The 23,143-nt window shown below is 44.3% G+C and overlaps 1 protein-coding gene across 4 annotated transcripts in view; it reads right to left on the bottom strand.

The window, feature by feature from the left end:
* Positions 1–13,071, bottom strand: part of FAM111A (FAM111 trypsin like peptidase A) — a 212,724-nt gene extending 199,653 nt beyond the window's left edge. The window contains exons 1-4 of one of the 4 annotated variants that reach the window (XR_014316117.1): positions 12,476–12,588; positions 9,793–9,822; positions 7,642–7,756; positions 4,352–6,347 (exon numbers count right to left, since the gene is read on the bottom strand). Coding sequence is in view for 3 of the 4 variants with exons in the window: in XM_082747629.1 (XP_082603755.1) it covers positions 4,593–6,347; positions 7,642–7,719 (1,833 nt within the window). In the remaining variant the exon portion in view is untranslated. Of the gene's footprint in view, positions 1–720; positions 6,348–7,641; positions 7,757–9,792; positions 9,823–12,475 lie in introns of those variants that run through there. The other 3 variants (XM_082747629.1, XM_082747630.1, XM_082747631.1) reach the window with 3 other exon arrangements.
* Between the last annotated feature and the right edge of the window lie 10,072 nt (positions 13,072–23,143).

Here is a 23,143-nt window from a genome sequence, read left to right as displayed (position 1 = left end):
ACTGTCCCATCCCTGGCTTCTCACATCTGCACATCCTCCTTTTCTTCTCGCCCCCTCCCCCCACCAAGGCCTTCTTTCTAGGATGTGTTAAAACTCTCCTTTCCCTGCTAAGGACCCCAGTCATTGGATTTAGGCCCCACTCTAAATCCAGGATGGTCTTCCCTAGAGATCAACTTAACTATATCCACACAATCTAGTTCCCCAAAACTCACAGGTGCTAGTGGTTAGGACTTGGACAAACGTTTCTGGGAAACACAGTTCAAGCCCCTGTAACCTCTAACTTTTTCTGTTAGGTCACCTAAACATCAATATATTTTTCTTCCTACAAAAGGGTCCTGGTTAATATTTCCCTAGGTTTCTGGTCTCCTCTCTCACTTTCAGAAGTTCAGAGCCCAAAAGTGCTATAAAGATAATTCAGTGGCTTTATTCTCCTGACAGACTCCAGACTCATACTGTACGTCTGTACACATCCAAGACAGCCCAAATTTCATGAATCAATCCCATAATCCCCTTAAGAATACCAGGTACTTCCATACTATGAGTAGGCCTCGAATCCAAAAAAGAACCTGACACCACAAAATGCCAGTGAGGACAGGAAGCAGTAGGAACTTCCGCTCACCACTGCTGCTGGGAAGGCAAAACCGCATGGCCACGCCCGTCGGAAGATGGTTTGGCAGATCTTCCCAGAGTTAAGCACAATCTCACCAGACAGTCCAGGAATCACACTGAAGTATTTATTTACCCAATGGAGTTGAGAACTTGGGTTCACACAAACATTTGTATGCAAACGCGGAGAGCAGCTTTATTCATAATCGCCAAGCACAGAAGCAGCTAAGATATCTTTCAACAGGTGAACAAGTACACAAAGGGTTGTATATCTGCACAAGAGAACAGTAGTCAGTGGCAGGAATGAAATAAATGAGCTCTCAAGCCACAAAAAGATGCAGCGCACGCGACCTTTGTTGAATATTGCTCAGCGAGAGAAGTCGAGCTTCATGAAGAGGCTGCCTACTGTAGGGTTCTACTCCGGGGACCTTCTGGAAAAAGGCAAAACTATAAAGACAGTAAACTCATCAGTGATCCCTTAGGGGTGCAGGGGAGAGGGAGGGAGAAGTGGGTGACGCCTGGGGGACTTCTAGGCTGTGAAAGAATTCTGTACAACATTGTAACGGTGCACACATGACATTATACACTTGTTAAGACCGCAGAACTCACAGCATGGACAGTGAACCTTGATCTACGCAAATTTAAAAAGATTTATTCATTTATTCATTTTGAGAGAGAGACAGCATGAGCAGACGGAGGGGCAGAGAGAGAAGGAGAGAGTCCCCCAGCAGACTCGGCTCTGAGCGCAAAGCCGCCCTTGGGACCCGAACCTGAAACCCCTCAGAGACCAGGACCTGCGCTAAAACCAAGAGTCGGTCGCCCAAGATATGCAAATTTTAAACGTCACTTAGGCTGAGAAGTGAGAGGAAAGAGTGGAGACAGGGACAAGACTCCAACTACACTGCAAATGTGCAAAACACCTCACTGCGGGGTGTGGAAGGACAGGTGCTGACCCCAGTCACTTTGGGAGTGAGTCTCTAAGAACTAGAGGCAAGGAGATGGCACATACACACTGCTCTGTAACTGACCACGCAACCCCTCCTCCCACCAGTACAGGTGAACAATTCTGATGCCGCTTTGCATGAAAACCAAATTGAACAATTAAGTGGGTCGGGGATGGTCGAAGCCAGGTTTCTCCCTGTTCGACTGGGAGTTCCCAGATAAGCAATGGAGGAGGCGAAAATGATCCAGTCCAGTGGGACTGGACTGCAGTGGGAGACATCAGTAAGAATGTCCAGCTTATGATACATCCAGACAGTCACACGTAGGAATGTTTGCAGATACATGGTACCTGCGGCGGCCCTCCTCATCTGCGGCATACACTTTCCAAGACCCCTCGGGGATACCTGAAACCTGCATATATTCTGTTTTTTCCTCTACACACACACACCTATGGTGAAGTTTAATGTATGAATGAGGCACGGTGAGAGATTAGCAATCCCGAATAAGAAGATAGACCAATTTTAACAATACACTGGAATAAAAGTGATGTGAATGCTGTCTCTCTCCCTCTCTCAAAATACCTTATTGCACTGCACTCCTCCTCCTTGTTATGGTGACGTGAGGTGGTAAAATGCCTGCCTAATGGGAGGAAATGAGCTGGCCGACCTAGGTGCTGTCACCCAGCGTTCGGCTACCATTGACCTTCGGGCGATAAGTCAGAAGGAAGATCATCTGACCACAGGAAACCAGAGCCCCAGAAAGCAAGATCAAGAATAAGCTGGGAAGGGTGACTGTACAGAAGCTAATAAACACACACATATGTCTTTTTTCTGTCTGCTGAGCGAGCATAAAAGAAAGAACATCCAATAGCAACAAGCATATTTAGTACCCAGATCTTGGTTTCTAACACTGTTCTCCAGGGCTCCTTGGAGAAATGGCTGATTCTAGGGCTGGGACAGGAAATTTTCAAGCAGAGCATGGACCACAGCATAAGAAAGTACTCAAAACAAACAAACAAACAGGAAACAACACACTGATGAGAATATGTCAAAGGGATATGCAAACCCTTAATGTCATATGGTGAAAAGGCACTTTGCCCCTCTGGTCTTACTCTCCAAATCCCACAACCCCAGTCTAATCATCAAATTCCAACAGAAGGGCATCCCACAGAACACCTGAGCAGTACGCTCTTTCTAACTGTCAAGGTCACTAGTCAAAGTCTGAGAAATTGCAACAGGCAAGAGGAGCCTAACATTAACATTAACATCTAAATGTAATGCACTATGTGATCTTAAACAGAAAAGGTAAAAAGGACTTAAGATCACAGTGATAGAATCTTTACGATAGTTTCTTTGCCCGAATAGACTAATCAATACAAGAATAATGTTTTACCCTTTGAATTTCAGAACACATGCATCCTGAGTTTTAGTAATATGAAGATTTGGGAAATCCTAAAGATTCTGTGAGAGATTATTTCTAAGCAATCATTTAGTTCCTCACTTAAGATGAACAGCAGCCCTAAAATTGTGCTATAGATTGACCCACACATTTTCTAAGCATTTACTTTCCATCTTCCAGACACTGGGAATGAAGAGATGAACACGTGTTAGATACTGCCTTCAAGCAACTGAATTTAGGGGAAGGCACAGAAGACACGGAAAACACACACACGCACGCACATGCGGTTTGTGTCACAATCCCATTATTCTTCCCGTTGGTTGACATTTCTTTTCTTTTTTTCTTTTATTTATTTTCAGCATAACAGTATTCATTATTTTTGCACCACACCCAGTGCTCCATGCAATCCGTGCCCTCTATAATACTCACCACCTGGTACCCCGACCTCCCACCCCCCGCCCCTTCAAAACCCTCAGATTGTTTTTCAGAGTCCATAGTCTCTCATGGTTCATATCCCCTTCCAATTTCCCCCAACTCCCTTCTCCTCTCTAACTCCCCATGTCCTCCATGCTATTTGTTATGCTCCACAAATAAGTGAAGCCATATGATAATTGACTCTCTCTGCTTGACTTATTTCACTCAGCATAATCTCTTCCAGTCCCGTCCATGTTGCTAAAAAAGTTGGGTATTCGTCCTTTCTGATGGAGGCATAATACTCCATAGTGTATATGGACCACATCTTCCTTATCCATTTGTCCGTTGAAGGCCATCTTGGTTCTTTCCACAGTTTGGCGATCGTGGCCATTGCTGCTATAAACATTGGGGTACAGAGGGCCTTTCTTTTCACTACATCTGTATCTTTGGGGTAAATACCCAGGAGTGCAATGGCAGGGTCATAGGGAAGCTCTATTTTTAATTTCTTGAGGCGTCTCCACACTGTTCTCCAAAGAGGCTGCACCAACTTGCATTCCCACCAACAGTGGAAGAGGGTTCCCCTTTCTCCACATCCCCTCCAACACATGTTGTTTCCTGTCTTGCTAATTTTGGCCATTCTAACTGGTGTAAGGTGATATCTCAATGTGGTTTTAATTTGAATCTCCCTGATGGCTAGTGATGATGAACATTTTTACATGTGTCTGATAGTTATTTGTATGTCTTCATTGGAGAAGTGTCTGTCCATATCTTCTGCCCATTTTTTGATATTATTGTCTGTTTTGTGTGTGTTGAGTTTGAGGAGTTCATTATAGATCCTGGATATCAACCTTTTGTCTGTACTGTCATTTGCAAATATCTTCTCCCATTCCGTGAGTTGTCTCTTTGTTTTCTTGACTCTTTCCTTTGCTGTGTAGAAGCTTTTGATTTTGATGAAGTCCCAAAAGTTTATTTTTGCTTTTGTTTCCTTTGCCTTTGGAGACATATCTTGAAAGACTGTTGGTTGACTTTAAAAGGGGGTCAACAGCCCACGTGTTAGGATTATAGTCTTCATGTCTTTAGAGAAGTGGTGTGTACGAAGTGCTCTATAATGGCAATTTTTTAAACAAAAGTAACCATTTTGGAATTTAGGAAATGATCACCATTGCCTGTGGAATACCAACTCCCTGGGTAATCCCCTGGAAGCTAGTAAATAGGCTGAATTCTCACCATCTTCAATCCTCCTCACTCACCATTTCCACATCTTGCGGATCAACACATTGTTCTGTATTTGGCTGATTTATACATTCTTCTGTAAACCACTGCCCATGGTTTCGCGTCATATCAAGGAGGATGGATTCCATAGTACAGCCGAACTCAATGATATGAGATAACCCAGTGTGGCGATTATAAGTGATGCCAGCAGTATGCATGGCTACTAATGAACCTTTTGCATCAAACACTGGGGAGCCAGAAGCCCCAAAGTAAAAAGAAGTGTCATAGGTAATCACATCAGGATCGTAAGCTATTTTCTGGAAGCTTCTTTGAGTGTACATATGGATATACTGCATGTCATGACTGCTATTCTCTCCCCCTCTAGGCTGAGGATGTTCCTGAAATTTCTCCCCTCGCTGCTCCAGAGGGATCACGGTGCAACCATCACTAGACTTGGCCTCTCCATACGGATGGCCGATGATATAGATGAGCCCACTAGATGGCGCAGGAGCAACTCTAGAATAGAGTCCCAAAGGTACCCGCTGTCCATTGGCCTTCAGTTGCAGAACCGCGTAATCGAGTGTGGCATCAGATACCTTAAACCAAGGCTCAACGAAAAAGCAGTTCTCTTCTTTCTCAGGGGGCCCTTCGTAACTAAAAGTCACTCTTACGCACTGACCAATTATGTCTGCCCACCTACTTGGGTCTATTCCCTTTCCTACAATGTCACTTACCACGTGTCGACAAGTTAAAATAAACAACTCATTCAAAACAAAGCAGGTGGCAGAACCCCTATTTCCATTGTTGTCCCACGACAGGTACCCAACTGAGTCACTGAGATGAGAAAGAAGTTTGTGCATTTTAACTGGGGTAGAGTTTCTTGTCAGTTTCCCAAAGTTTACTTTATGTAGTTTAAATAATGAAGCTCTGTTCTTTTTCTTTTCCAATTTTTTCTTGAAGTTATCTCTGATTTTTTCACTTTCTCTCTGCAAACTGGGGTACTGAGCCACAAATTCTTCTCTCAACACAGAGGTGTTTCGTTCCTCTGACTCCGAATTTTGAGAAGCTCCTGCTCCAAAGCCCATTCTTTTTTCAACTTCAATCTCAAAGAGCTCGCCTTCTAGGTTGTCAACAGTCTGCGTGCTTTCTAGAATGGAGTCATGGTTTTTGATGAGTCTCCAGTCCTCTTTCTCCAGAAAGGAGAGAAACCTGCCGTCCTTACACACTGCGTCCTTGATGGTTTCTCCTTTGAAAGCGTAGACACAGAGTTTGCACCCTTCTTTGTGGAGATGCCTGCTCTTGACTATCCTCTTCTTTCTCTTCCCAATCACATGAATATAAAATTTGACACAGTCAGGGGATACCTTGTCATGCCGGCCAAATACCGGGCTCCTTTCTTTCTGTCTACTTCTACTCTGGGCAAATTTGATTAGGACGTGGCAGCTTTCAGGAAAGCAACTGAGGGGCATCCCAAGATTGATGTATCCTTCGATGCCTTCCGTGCCAAGCACCAGCATCTCTTTGCCCTGCTGAGTTTTTATTTCCTTCTTGACAGCCTTTAATGTGTTGAGTGCTGCATATAAGCTATCCCCTTCACTGTGTGTAAGCACGTGTTTTCTGGAGTTCACAGCCAAGGTGATGTAAATTGTCTTCTTTGGGAGCCCAGTCTGGTCTTTGGGTCCTTGAGCCTGGGTGTTAGTTATATCTTTTGGACCTTTCCTAGCACCCATCTTCATTTGAGGAATATCAGAATTATTCTCCTGGTTTTTATTGACCTAAAAATAAATGTTACATCCTTTAAAACTCTGAATACAACCTTACACAAGGAGGATTCATCATATACTAGAAATTCCCTGAAAAATTAAGAGCATTTGATTTCTATGCCTGAATGAGACATTGTCGCCCAAGTCGTATTCATCATGGCATTGGTGTGGACAGAACTTGCTGGTCATGAAAATAACAGGGCTGGATGGTTGTAAAGGTTCAGTGTAACGTCATAGGTGACAATACCCAGCACGATGACTGGCACATTAAGAGATTAACTTTTATTTCCCTTCTTTGTAATGGTGCTAATATTCTGGATCCAAAAAAAAAAAAAAAAAAAAAGGAGCATAAGGTCATATACGTTCACTCTGGGCACAACAAAACAAACTCTCAGAGAGCATCTCTTCAGCCCAGCATTGTCAGAAACATCCTTGTTGGGACACTGTAATGGATTTACAGCTCTTCAGAAGATTCTAAGGCAGATACGGACCTTTTCAAGTAAGGGAACTGGGTAGTACATGGCTATTGGCTGGCTCTGTCATGAAGTAGGACAAAGAGAAGCATAACTAGGCTTGTCTCAGCTTTCCTAGATACTTGGATATTTCAGTTACAACCAGATGAAAGAAAACAAAGGAAAGCTTTTACATTGCATACTCCAATTCTCAAAATTCTCCTAGCCTGCTTCTTGATAAACGCAAGGAGGATTTCAGACTCAGGAAAGAAACTGAGGGTTTGATATGATAACAGAGCCCCATTATTAGAAAGAGCCCTGATGTCAGTAAAAGTAAATGTAAATCTTCCCTTCACTTATGTCTCAAGCAAAAAGGCATTTCTCCCTCTGCATAAATAAACTGAGGATAATAAAAGTCTTCCCTCCCTGCCTAACAAGGTTATGATAAGGATGATTATTCAAAAATTTGTTTCATACACTAGAAAGCACAGTACAAATGTAGGTTATTACTGTGATCAAAGAGATTAGCTATATTTGAGATAGTATATATTTTCATTCTTTGAAATAGTATTGATTTTTTTATTCCACAGTTGACTGTAATACATTATAGTAGATTCATTGTTTGTTGTTCAGGAAGTGTTACAATAGCTTTTTACTGAAGGCTGTTTTGATGTGGCCAAGACCTGTATTAACACTAAAAGAATAAAATGGATGAGAAAGACTTTACTTTAATAGCGTCAACCTACAAGGAGGCAATTTTTTGGCAGAAAGAATTATGAATCTAGTGTCAAGAAGAGCTATGTCTCATATTGGCATATTCCATAAACAGTAAATAGACATATTTACAAACATACCTGAGAGAAATAGTGCTCAATTTTCCTATTTCTCTTCTCATCGAATGCGATCTGTGACCTGCGCTTCTTAGGGCTCATGATGGTTTGAAGGTGAATAGACAGTTCACTCTAAACACTAATTTCAAAAAAGTTCAAGTTAGAGTGGTATTTTCATAGCTATGTTAATTGTAGAGGATAACACTGATGGGACCACACATCCCACCCCTCCCCTTGGCCTCTAGCATCCCTCTCTTGCTAAGAGATGTTAACTTAGCAAGTAAATAGTTGACCCAACAACTACGATCACTCGATGATAAAAGCTCCCTTTTATAGACCACTGCTTGGTAGGTACCACACTAAATACTTGAAAGAAATTGTCTCCGATTGCCAGTTCCCCCAGAAACCATGCAAAGCTGGTGTATTTGCTTTTTGCAGATGAAGAAACTGTAACTCAGAGGAGGTAGGTGACCCTTAAGGCCAGAGCCATGTGCTAGAGATGGAATTCAAATGCAGAAGGGTTTGTAGTATGAGAATTAAAAAGTGTGTTCTAGTTACACGGAGATTAAAATCTGGCCTCCATTTAATGGCACAGGGACGGTGTGATTACAGAGGAATGGATGGGAAAAGAGCCATAAAGACAAAATCATCTTGGGACGAGAGTTTGCCTCGGAAGTCAAGAAGTCAAGAAGTCAAGAAGTTTAGTTGCTGCTTGGTTTTTTGGTTTGTTTAAAGGGATACTTTTCCCTTCTATCTTTCCTCTGATATCTCCCCAGAAGAGAATGAACAATGTAAATAAAACCGTGAAATCTTCATTAACAATAAATAGAACAAAAGCCAGGGAGGGCAGCAGCTCTGTTTTCAGATCCCAACATGTACCACGAAGCCTGGCATGTGGTGATCTCTCAATAAAGACACATTTGTGGGGTGCCTGGGTGGCTTGGTCGGTTAAGCTTCTGCCTTCGGCTCAGGTCATGATCTTAGGGTCCTGGGGTCAAGTCCCGCATCGGGCTCCCTACTCAGCAGGGAATCTGCTTTCTCCCTCTCCTGTTCCCCTTGCTTGTGCTCTCTCTCTCTGACAAATAAATAAATAAAATCTTTAAAAAAAAAAAAAAAGGACACATTTGTAAAGATCCAATGAATGAACGGAGCAAGCACAGGAGGTGCTATGACCTATCCTAAGTGCCTTTTAATAAATTACCTCATTTAATTTTTCCAACTGTGTAATTGGTATTATTAGTTCCATTCTACGAATAAAAAACTTGAACATCTAGAGAGATTAAGCTCTTTACTCAAGGTCACAAAGCTCCAGAAAGTATACTTTTGGTTACGAACATTTTCAAATGGGAACAACAACAAAATAGAGAATAGGATAATGACTCTGCATACGTCTATCACACCGAGTTAATGATGATTCATTTTTTGGATAAATTTGCAGCATCCTTTTATTTTCCTAGATTATTTTACACTTAGATACATCATAACATTTTATCCCTAATTATCTCTTTCCAGCTCTACAAATTAAGAACTTTTTCTTGCCTAATCACAGTCCTAATTTATTTGACCATCCAATCGAGGTGCATTAGTCGTCTTTAATTATTATGTCTCTTTAGTCTCCTTCATTCTAGAAAAAGCCCTGATTTATTAAAAAGAACAGAGAAGCTGTCTGCAGAGCGTTCAACTCCCCGGCTGCTGCTTCATGTTGTTACGCTGTAGCCCACCTGTTTTTTGGTCAAGGGCAAGTTCTCTAAAGACAATGACTGTTCTCCTAACCGTTTCACTGTGAAGCAGGAGCTGTGGCTTCATTCTTTACTGCTAATGAGCTGCCCAGGAAACTCCAGCGTCTCTGAGCCTAACTCTCCTGTTTGTAAAATGAGCAAGGACTCTAAGAGAGCTACAGAATCTGAAGGTGCTGCATCAAGGGTAGTTTTTATAAGACCACCTGGGTTCAAATATCAGCTTATCATTTACTAGCTGCCTGACCGTGGGCATGTTAAATTAACCCCTGTCCATCTCACTGTCCACAGCTCTAACACGGGAGGAGTAGTGGAATCTGACTCCCTTGTGAAGATTAAAAAATACAATGCATGAAAAGACTTTCAGAACAGTGCCTGGCACATAACAGGTTGCCCAGTACATATTACTACTATTATTATTTTGTATCAATATACTTACCACAGGGATACTTTTTCAACAGCAGAGAACCTGGGAAAACAAAATAGATACCTATCACTGGGCTGTGTTGTAAGATCCTTGAAGGCAAGGACTTACTGTCCAACAATTAAGAAATCTGCAATTTCAGTGTGTCAGTTGATGATGACCCAATCTTAGGGACTGAGTGAGAACCCAGGAGATTTAAGAGTGGTAATTACATATGGACCAAAAAAGGAATATAAAGTAGACAGAAAGAAATGCGAATTTTGCACTACATTGGGATTAACTCCAGCATTCACAGTGGACAGGGGCAAGAGATTAAGAAAACACCCTAACATTCCCCCCCCCAACATCATTTCCGGTGTCCAGCGTGAGTCCCGTAATAGCAAAGGTGAAATGTCCTTAGCTGGGCCTCCTACTGCAGCCCACTCTCAGAGTTGGAGAAGGCTCTGCTGACCTGAAGGGCTGCCCGATGTCCTCGAGCAAGGAGATAAAGATATGCGGCCTGTTCTTGGTCCATTTCCTGCCCACCCAGAGGCTCTCCCTTGGAATTCCTCCCGAACCCATCTCTCTTCCCCTCTTCCTCTTACCTCCTCACCCTCCCCCGGCTTCTCCACCTTCTAGGCACCCCCCAGGCCCCCCTCGCCCCTCGCCCCTTCCTCTCCCACTCCTCCCGTAGTTCTCTCCCTCTCTTCTTCCTCCTCTTTCCTTCTCCGCCCTCTCTTCTCTGGAACAAGTGCACAGAACTGAGCCAGACTGGAGAGGGGCCGGGTCTCGGCTGACCTAGGCCCCCCTGCAAGGCCGCCACCGCCGCCGCCCCCACCCCGCCTCCGTGGCGGGACAAGCTGCAGCCACGGAAATCAAACCAGGCCCAAATCTGGGCCCCGCGGGTGGGCGGCGCTGTCCCGCCCAGGCCAGCGACCCCAGCCCCTTCGCCCCAGCCCCGGGGGCTCACGCGCGCTCACCCACTCCTCGCCGGCCGCCAGCACCCGGGACTTGAATCCCGCGCCCAGCCGAGCTCGGTGCTTATAGGAGGAAGCCAAGGCCTCTGAGCTCCCGCGGGGAGCTGGCCTGGGAGGGGCGTCCCTGCGAGCGGGGCCGGCGGGGCGGGCGGGGCGGGCCGGAGCTGGGGCGCGCGGGCGGGAGGCCGGGGCTGAGGTTCCAGAAGGTGTCCTGCCCCATGCGATCCGCTGCTCGGCGGGCTGTTGGGGTCCTTCCACTCTCCTATCTGCCCGGCTTCTAACAGCCTCACCCCTCCGCCGCCTCTGAGTCTTTGCTTCTTTGGACACCCGGGAAGCGGGCCTGTCCGTCGGTGGCGGGGTGGGAGGAGGGGTCTCCAGAATAAAGCATTAGCGTGTTTGTCTCCGTCCCTCCAGCCTGAAACAAAATCTTCCCAAGGTCTTCCGTCCCCACGGCCGGTTTGAGAACCAGACGTGGGCGTCTATGCCTCGTCTCTTCCCTTGAGCTTTTCTCTCGCACAAGGACAGCCAAGGCTGACACGAGTAGAGACCAGTTGCTGTATGGCTAAGAAGGTGGATTTTCGTCAAACACAGACCTGTTAAATTTTTGGTCAGAAAATCAAAAGTGTTCCTTAAAAGGTTTCTTTACTCCCAAGGGCAAAATAAACTCAGCACTTGGGGAACGCAACAACAACCGCAACAAAGCTGGACATGAACCCCCGCATGCAAGACACAGTCTCCCCGCCACTGAGTCCACACAGCGCTGGAGAGAGTTCAAGGGACCTCAGAGGGACAGGGCAGCAGAAACCCACTCGGTGTTGTGAGGCCGCCAAGGATGTCAAGTGCTGCTTCCCAGAAATCTCGACAGAACCGCCTGTTGGTCAAGCTAAGCCCGCGGCTTCTTGAGGTTATGGGGAGCAGAACTTCCGTAGCGTCTCAGAAAGGGGAGAGCAAGGTTGGACTCTTTATGGAGATTCTGAAGTCTGGTTTAGGTCGGGTCTTTTATGTGGGGGATTGGTTAGGATAGGGTAAGTCTCGGGTGACAGTTTAGGACCAGTGGGTGACAGGCAAGGATTTTCAAGAAGGTTTGGAAACTGTGCTCTGATGTTTTCAAGTGAAGAGTGCTGCGGTCTTTGAGGAAGTTACTGGAATAAACAGTAAAGATATTTGCAACTTCCATGTCCCTGGGCAAAAGCTTCCTGGTATAGTAAATTCATGCTCATGAAAAGAGAAGATAAGTCATATTAATGTAGTCAGCCAGCGATGTGACTGTAGATGACTTTCTCTTCATGATGAACATGCTGGAGAACCTGGTCACCATTTGTCACCGAGAGTATCGAGTATTTTATCTAGAAGCTCACTCAAGAGCACACATTTAACATAACTGTTGTCATAATGCTACACCCAGAATTTAGACACAAAGCGGTTGATCTTCTTAGGAAACATTTTCATAAAGTTAACGATGGGTCTTCAGAACCACATCAGCTTTTAAGATTAGAACCTGCTCTCCCCTTGGGCACTGCGAAAGAAATATTACATCCTTTTATTTGACTCTGCTCTAGATTTCCAGGGACAAACCCCAGTCCTTTCAGGAAACAAGGGTATTCCGGTTTACGGGTTGCTGTCCCCTCTCGCCGCTCCCCCCCCCCCCCCCGCCCCAGCCCGAGGTTTTTCTCCTTTGTGACCCCGTCAATACATTTTCTCTAAACTCTCAAGTCAGCGCCAGGACCAAAGGGGTAACTCACCCAAGAGAAGAGCTCGTCGCAGACCTAGCCTTCACTCGCCTGCACGCGCGACTTTGGGGGGACCCTTGCCTCCAGCCGGGAGTTCCGCCTTCTGGGTAAGCGGGCTGTGCGTCCGCCCGAGGGACCGCGGGGTGCCGCGTCCCTTTGTCTCATTGGACGGCTGCTCTCTACTGCGGAAGCCGATTGGTCGCGCTCTGGCCGCCGAGCGGAGCGCGGGAAAGGGTGAGCGCGGCCCCCGGCGCTGCAAAGTGCCGGAATCCCAGGAGGAACCCCGGCTGCGGGCGGCCGCGCACCCTCCCTCGCGGCGGACCGGCCCGGCCTCACTGGGCTCTCGCCGCCCTCGCTGCCTGCTTCATCTCCCTCCTTCCCCGAGTCCTGAATCCCCGCGGCAATCCCAGTGGGGGTGAAGGGGGGCCGCGGAAGGCGGGACTTGAGGCTCCGGCCTGCGCGCCAGAAACCCGCCGCGAAAGTGCGTGGGTGGAAACGCGGCTTCCGAGGCCCGGCTGTCCCCTCCCGGAGATGTGTGGAAAGTGAAGACAGAGGCAGGAGGCAGGCGTTTGCAGCGAGTCGCCATCTCCAGCGCCCTGGGGGCGCTGCGGGCGGGTGGGGAGAAGGGGACTTGGGCGACTCGGGCGTTCCCCCCAGATGCGACAGGTCCGGTGACTGTGACAATCAGGAAGAAGCCGCAGCCGAGAATGGAGGTGGAGTGAACGACCTGGTCGTGAAGCGAGTCTCCAAACGTCCACGAATATAGGCAGATGTTTGCAATCCTGATGAAGAGGACCGTAAGGACTCCAGGAATAAATCCCAGAGCGGACAACTCCAGTAGGACAGGGCTTGCCGGCAGCCGCTGTTTAAGGATCTGCACCAACAGCAGATGCGCACGCATTCCATTCTGTATTTGAAAAGGAGCCGCGGTTACAACCGTGACACGTTTTCTGCAATTGACCGAGGACTAGAGGATGTGTGTAGAGCCACAGTGTTGAGAAGAGCGTTGGTAACTACAGTATATGTGATAATTTGGGGGGAACCGGACTTAATGTGCATCCAGCACTCCCCAATAACTACAACTACTGCTTCCTATACTGTGGGTTCTCTGGGATTTGGAAAGAGTAAACTTTGAAAAGGAAAAACAAACAAACAAACAACAGTAACAACAAAAGACCCCAAAAAGCCCAATTAGTATGAAAATTTCACCACTCACTATCATTCTCTGAACCGTTAGAAGTTTTCAGGCTCCTGAGAGTAGTGCATGCAATCAACACCAAAGAATTAACTTTTCTGATTTCTTTTTTTTTTTTTTCATTGTAGATTCTGAAGCAGTAAAAAATTTTCATGACAAGCAAGAGGTGGTGAAAATACTGGGGTTGAAACGGCCCAACAATCTGAGCTACCTCGTTTTAGAGAGCTATACTTTTCCAGCTGACTTGTTAGAATTTGATGGACTTTTGAGATATTGTCTGGAAATTATGACCAATCTCAACTACGAAGAAGAGTGAGGTTGTCCTTTTTTGGGAGTAAGAAGACCTATAATGAAGAGCAAAACTAAATGTCTGGTCCACTGAGAAAGTATTTATGCAGATGTGAAACATTTTCTGGGTCTTTTTTTTTTTTTTTTTTTTTGCCTTTTGTACATTTCAGTATATAAACAAAATAGTGGTTTAGTAGCCAATAGACTTAACAACACTTCCCAAACATGGATGTTAAGAATTCAACATTTTGTTTCTATGAAATATTAGTGCGCAAGAAGATAGTGAAAAGTTAAAATAAAATGTGTTCTTATCTATGCATCTATGAGACCTCGGTGCAACTGTACCTACTATGTAGCAAGATATCTATCACTTTTTTCTTAAATATTTCTATAATTTTGTATAATTTTAATAATCCTTATTTTTAAAACATTTCTGGTGTGGTAAGTTATGTGTTAGTTTCTTGGGGAAAGGGCATAAAATAAATATTTCCTCAGCCTTAAATATATTCACAATAAAATATATTTTGTCTTAAGGTAATAGGAAAATAAACTTTTTTGGATGAAAGTTTTCTGTCACACCTTTTCCTTCATAACCCCTACATCTTTTGTTATTTCTTTCTCCAAATTTCAGACAAGATGAAGTTGTAATCTCAAAGTTACAATATAGAGCTAGTGAGAGCTAAACCAAATAAAATTCACATTCTCAAGACTAGAAACCCAAAAGGTTTTTTTAATAGATTTTATTTATTTATTTGACAGACAGAGATCACAAGTAGGCAGAGAGGCAGGCAGAGAGAGAGAGGGAAGCAGGCTCCCTGAGATCATGACCTGAGCCAAGGGCAGAGGCCTAACCCACTGAGCCATCCAGGTGCCCTGAAACCCAAAAGTTTTTAAAAGCAATTTGACCATTAAACTTATTTATGAAATTTTTTTGTTTTTTTCTTTGGTCTGCTGAAAACCAGAGTTCTTATAATTACCAGGAAATTCCTTAAAAAGTAGATGCATTCCTTGTAAATGCTTAATCAAATAGGCTATTTCTTCATTCCTAGATTAGGATTACAGAGAACAACGCTTTCCCATCATTAGCCTCCAAAAGTGTTGTTTTCCATACTTAATCACGGGGGTGGGGGGTTCCTTGATGGGAAGAGATTAATTTTTACATGCAAGGTCAAATATAAAGGTGACAGCATGGAATGCGTTTTCTTCCTCTGCATATGCCTCATTTTCTTACTTGCCTCTTGCTTTTATGGTGGGGTTTGGGGTTTTTGTTTTGTTTTGAGCTTTTATGTTGCTAAACAGTCAAGAGCAAAGACACTTAATACAGTATAATTTTCATAATTAATTCCTGTCTTTGTTACTCTGCTGCAGAAATTTGCTCTGTTATTATACTCAAAGTGACATTTTGGAAAATGTAAAAATGGGTTTTTCATAGATTTATATTACACTGTGCTCTATAGACACTAATTTTAATAAATCACTCATATATTCTAAGACTAATTTTCTTATGGGAAACATATCAACAATAATATGCATGAGTATAATTATGCTGTGGTAACTGGTCTATTTGGAGAATGTTTACTGTGACTCCTGAACGTGAAGTCTTTGCTAGAAAATCTTAATTAGATAATGCACCTATAAGACATTACATAAAACATGCGAACAGATAACCTCATCTGCAGGATTCTCTTTGTTTTGTTTTGTTTCTCTGTTTTTTTAGAGAGAGAATGAAAGAGGTCCTGGGGGAAGGGCAGAGAGAGACATTGAGGCAGAATCTTTTTTTTTTTTTGTCTGTTTTTAAAGATGTTATTTATTTGACAGAGAGAGAGATCACAAGTAGGCAGAGAGGCAGGTAGAGAGAGAGAGGGAAGTAGGCTCCCCACTGAGCAGAGAGCCCATGTAGGCCTTGATCCCAGGACCCTGAGACCATGACCTGAGCAGAAAGCAGAGGTTTGACCCACTGAGCCACTCAGGTGCCCCTCAGAGAGACAAAATCTTAAGCAAGCTCCAAGTCCAGCCCAGAGCCCAATGAGGGACTTGACTTCAGAACCCTGAGATCATGACATGAGCAGAAACCAAGAGTCAAATGCCTAACAGACTGAGTCATCAGGCACCCCTGCACCTAATTTTTGAGGTTAATTTTTGTGCAAAGCCTTCTTGTAGGAAAAGATTATACATGATTATACAAGATTATACATGAAGATATCTTGTTTTCCATTTTTACTTCAGAATTTATCTTAAAAGCCATTCCTCCTCTGTAAAAAACAAACAAAACTCAAAAATGTAAATAAAAATTACAGGTTCATCAGACTTGACACAAGTTTCTTTTTTGTTATAACTCATTCTTAATCACTGAAAGCGCTATAAATAAATGCCTGTTTCATAAATCAAGATATGTGATCAAGTTAAAATAAATTGGTGGTGGTATATAACATTTTATTGTAATTACTTTTTATAGTCATTTATAAATGGAGAGAGGGGCAGGGGATTCCTTGGCAATGGCCAGCCAGGCTGTTTGCTTTCACGGATGCGCTAACCCTTACATCTGCGGGTGGAAGGAGTCACTGCCCCGGGTGTGCCTGCTTTATTTAATACTCTCAATGACCCTGTGGGGAAGGTGTGGTCATCTGCCCTGAGTCACAAATCAAAAGTTTTGCAAGTATTTGCCCAGAAACATTCTTGCCAGGATTTAAACTACCATCTGAAGCTAAGGCCATCTAACTCCTTATATTGAAAGGCTTCTATGGCTGCCTTTAATTTTTAACAGTGGAAGGCACAGCCATTCACCCCTTCCTACATATTTTTTCATTTACGCAATGCTTTCTTCAACACATAGATGTGCAGTTACAATTTACAAGACCAAGTGCTGGATTCTATAGAGGGTGAATGTTGAGAACAGTCCTGCCATTAGGAAGGAGGAAAAGGTACACACATAATAGAATCTCCAACATGGTTTCATTCATTTAAAAATGTTGCTTCCTGCTTCCAGAGAATGTACTGGATATTAGGGATACAGAGTTGAATGAATATGTTTCTCATATTCATGGATCCAGAGCAGTTTATACAATCTAGTTCTAAGCACAGTACTTTCCCAGGACATACTATACATGTCTGCTGCTTAAAGTTTCGTGAAGTTTTATGTAATTTTGCCTTAGAAAACATTTATTTTGATTTTCTGGGAATTAGGAAAACCCTAATTCTGTTTCTCTGATTTTGGAAAGTCCGGAGAACTGGAAGAACCTGATGATGAATGTGAGAAATTGTTCTCAAATCTCCACCCTGCCCTGTACATATATATACCTTTTGCCTTGACTTGCCTTGACTTCACAGTTCCTCCCACCTCATTAATGTCAGACTTAACCACCTGATTTGCTTCAGCCAGGGGAATGTGCACAGAATGAAAACTTGCCTGGCTTGACCTTGGGCACCACTGGATCTTTCTGTTTGCCTCTCTTTGACTTCTGCTACCGCCAGTTTAATAACATGCACCTGCTAGTACTACTTCATAATGTGGGGAGGTTTCAGTGAGGTAGTAGATGGAATGAAGGTCCAAATACACCAAATACACAAATACTCCATAAATGATAGGCGTTTTCATGTTTCTTTTTTTTATGACTATCGTATTATTCTGCTTGGTATATACCTGTCTGCAAGGCTGTGCACTATGTCAAAAGTGAACATGATTTCTAGGTTCGGGGAATATTGCCAAATTACTAATACAGAAAGAATGTACCAAATTACTCTTCCACCAGCAGGACAAGGTGATGTTAATTTCACCTTGAGGTCAAAGTGTTGAGCGACCTGGATTCCTAAATTCAGAGCCAGATCCTAAGACTCCAGATACCCCCAATATCTGGAGGGCATAACACCTGAGGAGGTAACGCCCTCATGGGGGTAGGGTTGGGGGGATCTGCTTAGACTTTTAGGAGGGTGCGTGCACCGCCCTAATTGCAGAGACTTCAAGGGGGAGGCTGCCTGCACACGCGGCTCATCCTTTCTCCGGGAAGAGCGGTATCCGTCGCAGTCCGCTCAGTCGTGGCCAGAGGCCAGAGCTCCTGAGCGCTGGGTACGCGCAGGAGACGCGTGCTGGAGTGCCCTTCGTCCTTCCTCCTAAAGAAACACGCAGAAACCCGCCGCCAGTCTTGGCTGGGCGGGCCTGAGCTCCAGGGATGGACGTTCCCTAACCACCATCCTCAGTACCCCTCCTGAGACTCGCACTTCCAAGGTGCGCTGTTTTACTTAAGGGCTTCCTGGCGGGGACCGTCCTTTGCACCTCCGAAAACCGGACGGGGTAGGATGGGAACCTTCATTCATCACCTGTGGCTCGTTGGGGTTGCGTTGGACACACCTGAGTCTCATTTAATCTTCACATTCACCGTTTGGGCGGTGGGTGTGACTTTATCTCCATTTCATAGATTAGGAACCCCTAATCTATGTTTGCTAGATTAAATTTGCTAGTTGAAGGGAAAGACAGATGTACCCTAGGATTTTAGTCTTAGAGCCTTACAGCCTTTTAGGACGCTGCAAAGACTTTGGACCCCTCTTAGTTCCTTCATTTGCAAACCAAAGAGGTTGGCCTAGATGAGCGATTCCCCAACTTTAGTGTCTATAAGAAATATTTAGGGCCGGCTTTTAAAAGTGCAGCTCTTGGGGCAGCTGGGTGGCTCAGTCCGTTAAGCGTCTGCCTTCAGCTCAGGTTATGATCCCAGGGTCCTGGGATCCTCAGCAAGTTGAAACTTCAAGTCAGTTGTGCTTCCTTTCCATTGCTCGCTGGGTTTCCGGGACCCCACCGCGACTCCGCCCTTCGCCCCGCTGTCCTCTCGTTCCGCGGCCCCCTTCTGTCCCTCCAGAATCCTCCCGCGGCGCCCGCGGCGCTGTTAAACCCGGAGCTGCGGGGCCAGAGATGAGCGCCTGCAGCACCCCCTTCTTGGAAAGTCCCTGCCCCGGGAGCTGAGCCTCTAATAACTCCGCCCGGCGAGGGCGTTTCTTCACTAAGAGCGGAGTCCGGGCGCCGCCTGTAGGGGGCGCGAGAGGACGAACCTGAGAGAAAGGGAAGGGGGCGGAGCCAGGGCGAGGATTGACATCCTTACTGCCCAATAGCAGCACAATAGGGAGGTGGTTTGCCCAACCCTCCCTTCCCCCTTCCCTGGGGCGGGAAACGGTTTTTCCTTCGCTGCGAGCTGGGCAAGCCAGAGACTTTTGCAGAAAGCTGAGAAGCTACAGTCTGGACGCTCCCGCTCAAGTGGTCCTTCTAGATCCGGCTGTTGGCCTAAATGTGCCAGAACTGAGGTTGGCTTGGCCTGCTGGGGCTGCGTTGCTGTCTCTCCAGTTTAGCATCGATCGACTTCACCTTGCTGAGAGTCAAGTGCCCTTTTCTCCATCATGATACCCTGGATTTATCGTAAACATGTAAAGGGATTCTTGGCGTGGGGCTAAGCTATCTGGTTTTGTTGTTGTTGTTATTTTAGGCCCAGGAATTTCTGGCCCTGAAAAGGAGGGAGCAGGCAGGATTTTAAAATATATTTTGTTACATAGTTTTCTTTTGTTAATCAAGATATAACATATTAGGAAGTTTGGTTCCTCAACCTTAGGTTTCTTCTCAGGTCTTTTCATAGCAGCAACAACAGCAAAAGCACACGGTAATTCCGATCGCAGCCACTTTGTTGCTGGAAGCCTGCCAGTTAATTTCTGTGGCCAGCCTTTCCTCCTTCACTGGCAGTTGGCCAAGTGATTGCACAACATCATGAGACTGACCAGAAGAATCCCTGGTCAGATTTCATTTTGAAGGTTTGTTTTTTTTTTTTAGTTCTACTTCAATTGTATAACTGACTTTCACAATCTACAAGAAAAAAAAAAAAAAGAAAAAGAAAAAAGAAAAGAAAACCCCGGCCAAAGCTAGCGTTCTGTGAAGGTAGATTAGCAAGTCTTCCCAACAGGGAGGTGTGGACCAGCCTCCCATATCCTCTTCTTAGCTGTCCTTTGCAGGGTTGGGTGAAGCCTGGGAGGACTAAGCAGCAAAGACTGAAGAGCAGGAGGAGCCAACCCTTGGGACCTCATCTTTAACTGATTTGTGTTGTTCTACAACAATTACCTGTTGCGGTAGAGGTCCCGTGAATACGCTATAGGGTAGCCTTTACTCATTTCTTATTGACCTGTGTCTAAGAACTATAAATCTAGATTCTTTTAAAAAAGTGTATCTGAATAATAATAATAATAATAAAAAATTTAAAAGTGTATCCACTCTTTTTGGAGTTACTAGAACTTTAAGTGTTTGCTAAAGACTTAGCACTGGGGATACAAAGAAGAATGTAACATTGTCCTAATCATCAAATAAGTTACAATCTAGTACCTGAAAAAGGTAAAAATAGAGTTACAACTGGTGTGCTGTAACACAGAAATGAGGAAAGGCCGTGGTGGCATAGAGAGGGCTTCAGGGATGCCAGCACCCAGGGGGGACACTTGAGCTCTATATCCCAAGTTTAGATGTGCTTGTGGCAAAGTCCCAGGGTCTCTGCATCTGACTCCTGCACATCCTAGTGATAAGCTTTACCAAAAATTTTGGTGGAAAACGCATCTTACTATAAGAACTTAGAACCACCTCTTGTCTGGGCTGGTTGGACCCACCTTTGGTTCAAAGGGATGGGGCAGGGTCAAGTGGCAGGCAAGTTCAGCGGTACCATATGCTTTGCCTCCCAGGATTGCCACTGAGAGAGGCAGACTTCCTTTGCATGCTATTTAAAAACATACATTTGAGGATCTGGATTTATCGTAAACATGTAAAGGGAGCTCCTGTGACAATTTTTATTAGACATTTAATTACAGCAACAGGATAAGATCTGAAATCCTTACGTGTGTGGTGTAGCAAGAGGCATTGTGGGCTCCCAGGATTTGACAAGAGGTCCCACAGCTTTGTGAACATGTCTAAAGATATCCGTTTGGTTACAGTTACACGTAACCCTTTGTTGCATAATTCCTTCTTTCAATTTCAGTAAATACCAAACAGGAAATGTCAGTCCCCATGGTGGTCTGGTAGAGAAAGGATGAGTCAAATGCTTAGAATAGAATTTAACTCCCCATTATTCAGATAATAATTAAGAAAGAAGGTCTGTCTCTCAAATAAACATGTTGGGCCCTTCAATTGGTGTATAAGTAAATAATCCTAATACATTTCTCATGTTAGTATTGGATAGAAGAATATGGTCACATTCTTTTCATCAAGTCTACATCTTGGCCATCTTTCTTAATCTATGTCACCAATATAAGTCCCTTTCCTTCTCTTTAGAAGTTCAAGATTTCATTTTTACATAACATATTTTGTCTTGTAGAAAAAAAATACAAGACTCAGGATGATATAACCTTCCTCCAAAGAGACTTTACAATTCATTCTGGGTGATGGCTGGATTGGCATCCCTAGTAATCTCCAGTCACCTTAACCTAATATGGACTGAGGTGATTTCAAACTGACTTGTATCCCTGTGAAGGCTGAGACAACATCTGGAACATTTTTATTTATGAATGCAACACTTTGTGTTTGTGTTTACCAGAACCCCTACTACTTGATAGGACTTAAGCGCTAGTTCTTGTGCCTTCTCAGCTTCATGATTGTCTTCAAATGTCTGGTCAGCTTCTCAGCCTCCCAGTCATCTCCAGAACTGGCAGGTGCCTCTAAGGTAAAATCAGTACTAACTACAGAACTGACCTGTTTGGGCTTCCCTCCTCACTGGGATATTGGTCCTGTACTTCAGTAGAATACTGCTTTGGTAGCTTCGTTGGCTACAGCTTTGATGCCTTCACACAGGCATTTCCTATTTTAAGTCTGGATTTTTCTTGTTCAGTGTGCCTCTGTGTGGGGCGGGGGGGGGGGCGCGTGGAAGAGTTGGTCTGAAATATCTATCTCATCTTTACTAGAACTCTGAGATTGATATTTTTATGTTACTGAATTCCAGTGGCAACTGCATATACAGATTGCCCTCTCCTGTTTGTGAAATTAAAGACATTCATTTACAAAGGATAGGGAAGTTTCATAGACTTGGTGTTATGGTATTTGGGAGGCTTCTGAGACATGGAAAATAGCAGCCCCTAAACTTGAATGACACATTCTCTTCGCTGCTTCTCTTTTGTCTTCTGGGTAAGAGAAAGATGACATTTCCCTCATGGCCTATGTCTCACTGTAGAGGTCCTGCTCCCATATGTATTAGGGTTCTTCAGAGGAACAGAATCCATAAACATATATAAAATAATATGATTTATTATAGGCAGTTGATTCATGCGCTTATGGATGCTGGAAAGTTCCAGGATCTTCTAGGTGAGTTAGCAAAATGGAATCCCAGAAAAGCTGCTGGTGAAGTTCCAATTTGAGTCTGAAGGTCTGAGAACCAGGCAAGCTTGAGACCCAAAAAGAGCCAATGTTTCAGTTCAAGTACAAAGGCAGGAAAAAGTCAATGTCCCAATTCGAAGACAGCCATACAGGAAGCATACCTTGTTACGTGGGGGTCTCCCAAATAAATCTGTTCTATTCAGGCTTTCAACTGACTGGATGAGGCCCTCCCACATTAGGGAGAGCAAACTGCTTTCTTCAGTCTACCAATTTAAATGTTAATCTCATTTAAAAAAAAATACCCTCCCAGAAACACCTAGAATAATATTTGACCAAGTATCTGGTCACCTTGTGGCTGAGTCAAGTTGATAATAACATTAACCTTCACACGAGAATTAGACTTACTATGATCTGAGGGTGACTAGCAAAAGGCATGGGAAAAGTTTTTTACAAAGAGAATTTTCAAGAGTTGCTAAACTTTGCCATCCACAACCAGGGCATTTTGTAGGAGTGCATTTTAAAGGCTGATGAATGAGGATGGGAAATGATTTCTGGTCAGTTCCTGGAAGTGGTGAGTTCCTACGACATTCAATTCAGTGCTCAGTTTTAGAAAGCTAGTGGGAGTTATCCTGAATCTCATGATGCTAAGGGATATGAACACCAGATATTGGCCCACAGTAAATGTAAGGCCAGACTTTCCTTAGAATCACCTAGGAAGTATCCTTGGCAAAAAGTCCAAACTGAATATAATTGAGCCTCTAGATTTAATCACCACTTACTGGAAATACAGGGACTCCAACTATACATTAAATGACACCACGAGGATGGAATTGCAAGGTGCAGAATGTGGAATATTCTACAGGACAAGTACGATCCACTTTAC

Source organism: Mustela nivalis (assembly GCF_964662115.1).
Source record: "Mustela nivalis genome assembly, chromosome: 9".
Lineage (NCBI taxonomy): Eukaryota > Metazoa > Chordata > Mammalia > Carnivora > Mustelidae > Mustela > Mustela nivalis.
Note: the sequence above shows the minus strand (reverse complement) of the source record. Positions and strands in the feature narration are given on the sequence as shown.